The sequence below is a fragment of the Anneissia japonica genome, unplaced genomic scaffold (assembly GCF_011630105.1).
Source record: "Anneissia japonica isolate Jap-2015-1 unplaced genomic scaffold, ASM1163010v1 scaffold288167_len120962_cov154, whole genome shotgun sequence".
Lineage (NCBI taxonomy): Eukaryota > Metazoa > Echinodermata > Crinoidea > Comatulida > Comatulidae > Anneissia > Anneissia japonica.
In genome coordinates, this window is record NW_022736687.1 from 108,923 (window position 1) to 116,326 (window position 7,404).

At 36.9% G+C, this 7,404-nt stretch overlaps 3 protein-coding genes across 3 annotated transcripts in view; all 3 read left to right on the plus strand.

The window, feature by feature from the left end:
- Positions 1 to 524, plus strand: part of LOC117116837 — a 3,339-nt gene extending 2,815 nt beyond the window's left edge. The window contains exon 3 of the mRNA XM_033260928.1: positions 5 to 524. Coding sequence (XP_033116819.1) covers positions 5 to 524 — 520 coding nt within the window. The remainder of the gene's footprint in view (positions 1 to 4) is intronic.
- A 53-nt stretch (positions 525 to 577) lies between these two features.
- Positions 578 to 1,264, plus strand: LOC117116838. Its single transcript, XM_033260929.1, has one exon. It carries the CDS (start codon positions 578 to 580, stop codon positions 1,262 to 1,264), a length of 687 nt encoding a protein of 228 aa, XP_033116820.1.
- A 317-nt stretch (positions 1,265 to 1,581) lies between these two features.
- On the plus strand, positions 1,582 to 2,847 carry LOC117116839. The gene has a single exon (XM_033260931.1). It carries the CDS (start codon positions 1,582 to 1,584, stop codon positions 2,845 to 2,847), a length of 1,266 nt encoding a protein of 421 aa, XP_033116822.1.
- Positions 2,848 to 7,404: the final 4,557 nt, after the last annotated feature.

Genomic DNA, 7,404 nt, shown 5'->3' on the forward strand with positions numbered 1-7,404 from the left:
GTAGCGCTAGTTACAAAGGGCACATGTTAAATGATTATTGGTCTAAAGGCCCGGACCTGAACAACAACTTACTAGCAGTTTTGCTGAGATTCAGGGGTGAGCAAGTAGCTCTAGTTGGTGACATCCGGAAGATGTTTCACTCCATTAGTATATCCTTAATTGATCAGCATTGCCATAGACTCTTGTGGAGAGGGCTTGAAACAGAGAAACCACCAAAAACTTACTGTGTAACGGCAGTAAATTTTGGCGACAAGCCATCATCCACCATAGCTATCGCAGCATTACGAAAAACAGCGGAAGTGAGTAGAGAGAAAGCTCCTGAAGCTGCAGATACTATACTAAACAACGTCTACATGGATGACGTGTTGCAGTGTGTAGAGACAAGAGAAATGGCTGAAAGGCTGACAAAGGAAGTGGATTGTCTGCTAAAACCTGGAAACTTTTGTATAAAGAAGTGGATAATATCTGGAGAGGAGGTGGTGGGGAAAAGCAAGACCGATCTTTGGAGACGAAGAAGGTATTAGGGATCTGTTGGAAGCCGAAAGAAGACCTATTAACCTTTCAAGGAAACTTCAGTATGTTTCATGACGTTCCTCAACCGCTTACAAAGAGGATTTGTTTGAGCAAAATTAATGCAGTGTATGATCCATTGGGTCTATTGACGCCAGTGACTGTGAGAGCCAAGATTCTACTAAGGAAGTTATCGGGTGAAGGTCTTGCGTGGGATGAGCCAATTAAAGATGAATATCAACGAGAGTGGTTTAAATTGTTTAGTGACCTGGAAGACAGTGCAGGAATAATGTTTAAACGGTGTGTCAAGCCAGTGGCAGCTAAGCCAGGAGCAGACCCCACACTAGTGATGTTCTCTGATGCATCAGAGAAAGCTATGGGAGCTGTTGCATACATAAGGTACGAAGTGCAAGATGGAAGATATGAGTCCCATTTGATGGCTTCCAAAAGTAGAGTTGCGCCGATAGAAATTACAAGCATTGTTCGACTAGAATTAAGTGCAGCAGTCTTGAGCAAACGTTTGGCAAAAACAATAATGGAGGAAACCAACATTTGCTTTCAAAGAGTATTTTATATCGTAGACAGCATGATTGTCCGTGCCATGATCCAGAAACAGAGTTATGGATTTAAGACCTTCGCGGCAACGCGCATCGGTGAAATCCAAAGACACACAGACCCCCAAGATTGGTTTTGGATTGCAGGGAAGATAATGTGGCGGACATTATATCAAGAGGTACTGATCCTAGTGAGTTAAAGGAGATGAAAGCATGGCAATGTGGCCCAGAGTTTTTAAAATGGTCCGTAGAGGAGTGGCCAACCTCTCAGAGTTGTGGAAATCAGGAACTCCCAGAAAGAGTTAAAGTAGTGCTGGCTGCCGATGTTGAACCAGTAGTCACACTGACAAGCCTTTTGAATCCAAAGAAAGTTGGTGATTGTCACAAACTAATGAGAGTGACTGCCAGAGTTGTAAAGGTATGCAGTAGAAGGAGCTTGAAAGCGTTGGTGGACGACCTGTCAGTAGAGGATTTGAAGAAAGCAGAGTGTTTGTGGGTTAAATAGCTTCAAAAGCCCATGTTAGCACTACTAAGAGAAAACAAGTCAGAATTTGACAAAAAGTATGCCACATTGGGCCCCAGACTGAGAGAAGACAAGGTTATAGTAGTAGGCGATAGAATCAAGAACCACGTACATTTTAGTTACAATCATGAAACTGTACCGTTGTTGCCATGTGATCATCCTGTTACCAGATTAATAGTTGAAAACGTACACGCTAAAGGACACACAGGGATATCAGCAACAGTTGTGAAAGTAAGATCACACTACTGGGTGATTAGATTGAGGCAACTAGTGAAGCGTGTAAAGCATGATTGCATCCCATGTAGGAGATTTGAGAAGGAAGCGGCGGGGCAGCAAATGGCGACCCTCCCCATCCACAGGTTGAAGCCATCTCCACCATGGGCTTACATCGGGATCGATTTATTTGGGCCATTTGTGGTTAGAGGAGAAGTGCAAAAGAGAACCAGAGGCAAAGCCTATGGAGTCATTAATTGTCTCGTCACACGAGCAATTCATTTGGATATAGCATCAGACTACAGCACAGAAGCATTCTTACAAGTGTTCCGCAGGTTTGTGTCGGTAAGAGGATATCCTAAAGAAGTCTATACCGATTGTGGTACGCAGCTCAGTGCTGCTGACAAAGCTTTGAAGAGCTTCGGGGGCGAGCAGGGAGTCAAATGGAAATTTACAACGCCCAACGCACCTTGGCAAAATGGTGTGACCGAGAATTTGTTGGGAGGGGTAAAGAAATCTCTGTTCCATACTATGGGGGAACAAGTCTTATCTATGACGGAACTACAGAAAGTGATGCTTGAGATTTCAAACTTGCTAAATGATAGGCCTCTCGGAAAGCATCCTGACAATCCGGATGAAGGAAAATACTTGTGTCCGAATGACTTGCTACTTGGCAGATCATCGACCAAAGTGCCAGATGGTCCATGGTGTGGACAGGTCGGACCGAAGCAAAGGATACAGTTCATACAGAGTCTTGTAAATAACTTTTGGAAAAAGTGGACAGCAAACTACTTTACAACACTAATCATACGGAAGAAGTGGCATGTTGAAAAACGGAACTTGAAAATAAACGATGTTGTACTAGTGCAGGACAGCAATGTCTACCGAGGAAAATGGAAAATGGGGATTGTTACATCGACGTATCCTGATGAGCAAGGACAAGTGAGAAATGTGGAAGTTAGAACGGTGACTGAAACTGGAGTTATTGTGATGATCAAACGTGCTGCCCAGAGACTTGTAGTGTTGATACCAGTCGAGGAACAATGAACGTTAGGAAATAATGAGAACTGTGATTGTGTTAGAATGTAATAATATGATTGATTAGAAATGACATTTGTGTTATTCGGGTTTGGTGGGGGGAGTGTTTTATTTAGTAATGAAAATAATTACGAGAGTGCGCCCTCTGTAAAGAGGTTGCACATAGTCACGTCCAGAGCATACTTGAATTGCAAAGTTTAGCTGAGAATAGGTTCAATTTCGTTGATTGTTTTGTTGATTTGAGAGACCAGAATGTAAGTAATTATATGATGTTAATGCTAATAATATAGAGAATAATATTATGGATGATTGGAATAGGCCTTAAATAATTTAGTTGGAATTTACAATTTGCATGAGAAGGATTAGGCCTAGCGTAAAACATGAGATGCGGAGACAAAACGCCGATAGGCAGGATATAGGCCTGTGTGTAGTAAATGGCAGTATATTAATTGACGTGATAACTCTCAGAGATGATTTATTCTTATTGTTATTGTTTGGGAAGTTGGAGTTAATGTCCAAGTACTGTTGAAAATATTAGATTTGATATGAATGACTCCAGATAGATGTATGAATGGTTATCATTATTATAGGAAATGTTTAGATTTGTACTGTAACGTAATAGTAATACTTAGCTACGATCTATCGCGAGTGTAAAATGGCTAGCAGAGGCTCTGTTGGCAACGGGTACTTGTTGCTAGGCTGTCACGCTTGATTGAACATGTCAATTAATTTGAGTAGGCGTTAACCTTATAGTAATTCCCGATTGATGTGAGTTAATATTGTCTTTCTTATTATTTGTTTGCAGTTTTCGAACGTCGTTTGAAATAAACGTCATTATTATTATAAATCAAAAAAGAGTGAGCCTGAGTATTTGAGTATCGACGAAACATTTATCTACCATTTATAGCCATTACTGTACACATCTTTCAATTAATATTTGCTAGTTGACCTAATTATATAAGGCATAAAATTGAATTGTTTGTTTGCCCTTCTTTTTTTTAATGATAAAAAGTGGCGGGTAGATTTTGATTTTTTTTTTAAGATACTCATTAGATGGGATAAAACCCACAGAGGCCTAAAATGGCAATTTTTTGGCCCCTATTTCTTTCAGTGAGTTAGGAGTGGGTGAGGAGGGCAAACAAACGCACAGTACAAAACGGACATGATACATAATGAGAATAAGTCAATTTAGGTACTCTGCAGTATATATACTTTATTGCCGGAATGTCGGTGAATATTGCATTACAAAATAAGTTTCAACATAAGTAGGCCTAATGGTCTACTTTATCGTCACTGTCCTTGCACGTTTAACCCACCTACGTTCAGTAATCGTCTAAACAATGAATGGAACATGATATATGATTGACTTAAGAGTTTCTATTATTAGGTGAAAAGCTGCAGGCATAATCTTGACGTTGATCTAGATTTAGGTGATTATATAATTGGTAATCCAGGACACTGATTACGGTACCGCACAAGATAGAATGGACTTAATTTTCACTAAACTACGATTTAATCGGTGACCTATTAAATTTGCTTCGTGATGTTCCTGTTGCTGATTAGTCTATGCAAGATTATTTTTATTGAAACTAAGCACACGTGAGTCTTATTACGTGGCACGTAACAAGAGTTTAAATTTGTCGGAAAATCAAAAATATATTTATATTTTTCTACTCGAATATTTTAATCGTCTGCCATTCTTCATTTATGGTTTGAACTATCAATTAGCATAAACACTGAGGACCTATACTTGATAAAATAACAATAATGGCTTATGCAGCTGCAGGGCTGATATATGTCAATAAACTAGAATACTGTACAATCGACAAATTTATCTACATAACATACAATAATAAAATTAAGTGGTTCCGATTCGAGTAGTTAATTGATGAGAATAAAAATGTATAAATAAAACAATTTTATTTTTGTAATCTTGAATCTATTTGTTTATATTCTACCCTTAACCCAATGGAATTATTTTTGACTTCGGATAAATTTGTCGTACTGAATCTTATTCATTTATATATCTATATGTATAAGTTTTTTTTCTTTGTTATTCTTTATATTAATACAGAAAATCTCCTTTCCTCAATTGTTGTACACTTGATACAAATCCAATAGGCCTACCAATTTTCTTTGTTATTCTTTATATTAATGAAGAAAATCTCCTTTCCTCAATTGTTTTACACTTGATACAAATCCAATAGGCCTACCAAATGGAATGAACTCTGAACTAATAATTTTATCTTCCGTGGGAGTCACACCCACATTTATTTTGTCAGTATGGCTCTAGTTTTCCCATCCCAGCAGTTTCCGGCTATCTATAATGCTGCGCCCTATAGTTAAACCCATAAATACTTAGGGCCCCTGTCGGACACCTTAGCCCCCTCCACCATAAATTATATCCTAGAGCCGCCACTGCTTAGAAGCTCCACCCCAGACATGAGAACAGTACTGAATTTGGGGATGGATCTGGCACTTGTATAGGGTTAGGATATGACCGGGAGAAAAATATTTACGAGCACACAGGAAAGAAAGTCGAGCTTCTGTGACACTTATTTGGTCAGGCACTTAATATGAAAATTCCAGTTGAGACCTGGAAAAATGTTAATCCCAAGTTGTGTAAGGATGTGATGTGATGTCTTCATTCATCTCCACAGTAGGATAGGCTTTATTCCGTTTTCGTGAAAGAACATTTTGTCTGTCTTGTTTATGCTGAACTTGATTAGAATGTTGGATCTACACCTTGGGGCTTAGTCTAATCCCTGTCTCTTATACACATCTAGATGTGTATAAGAGACAGGTATATATACTGTATATATACTGTAAATAAAAACTCTTTATATTAATGCAGAAAATCTCCTTTCCTCAATTGTTTTACACTTGATACAAATCCAATAGGCCTACCAAATGGAATGAACTCTGAACTAATAATTTTATCTTCCGTGGGAGTCACACCCACATTTATTTTGTCAGTATGTATTTTTAAATTTTCCATTTTTATAACAGATACATAATTGAAATAGGTATACGGCCTATTACATTAACATATAATAATAATAATAATAATATAGCATAATAATAATAAATAAAAATAATTATTCTTAATATTATTATCATGTGTAATAAATAGTGCAATTTTGTATATTAAATATTACTATTAACAAAACATATTTTTCATTTTTATTATATACAATTGTTAAGTTAATTAGACTTCACGTGGAGTGCCTTAAATACTTTAGAAGTCTCTCGATTATAATTATAAATTATTGAGCTTACACTCCCAATGATACGGTGTATCAAAACCAACAAAATTACATTAAGAAGCACAAACACAATATTTGAAAGAACCTTCCTTTCATTTTTTATCTATTTATTTACCCATCTAGATGTGTATAAGAGACAGGCTCAGGGATAAAATCTCTTGTCATCCGCAGATCCCAGCAAAGAAGATAACAAACAGTGAAACATTTCATTAAAAAAAAAAAAACAAACAAAAAAACAAAACAAAACAAAAACAAAAACAAAAAACATTGAAACACAAAAAGCGGTGCTACTGCCATTTATTTATTTATTTTCATAGAAAACATCTCAAAATACGATCTTTAAAAACATTATTCATAAGAAGTTAACTAGATTTGTCTCTGGGCTAAAACATAACTACAGGATCAATACAAATAAAAAAAAATAAAAATAAAAATAATAAGAGTCAAAAACACATAACTATAAAAAATACAAAGCAGATAGAGTAATAAATACAGTTATTGTAGAATAATAGGCCTATACATACAATAGGCATACACGCAGGATGAAATGTAACGTACTGTACGTAGTGAATGTTGTAGAGGTCAAGGTTGAACGCGTTTCTGGAGACGTGAATGAGTTACAGAACCTCAATGTCACCGCATTACCTTCCGAAGCACGGAAGAAAAACCTGTTAAAAAAATCATTTTTACCATATTTTGGTATAATTACCGTACTAAAAGTTGGTTTCTATGATTATTAAGTAGTTTTCTACTCTCGTGTGGTAATATTTTTATCAATTTTGCACCCGTGTGGTCGCGAGTGGCTCCGTGTGGTATTTAGTAGGACCGGTCTACTTGTTTGACAAGGTAAAGAAAGCAGAGAGGTAGATACCGACGAGGTCCAATTACCAAATATGAGCATGCGCAATAAACCTTCTTATGCTTGTGACGAAGAATTTAACGCTTGAGTAAACTTGTCATACTACGCTTTTTTGACAAACCAGGGAATGACCTGAGAATCAGCGATTATAGTCGCCAAACAGTAGGAAAGCCACTGGAAAAATCGTGTCAAATTTCGCCTAGGAGAGGGCGCCCTATTTTTCGAAATTAATTTAAATTATCGAAATTTGGTAGTGTTTGAAAAAACGTTAATTCATCAAACAACTTAACAAAACAAAAATAATGGTGAAATATGTTTATAAATAGTTTAACAATACAGTGGAATACTTTTGTTTTGGTGTATTTTGACCGAAACGATAAAGTGTAATTTAATGGACAATTCGTGGTACACAATTTTTACGATTTTGTGCCCTAGAAAATC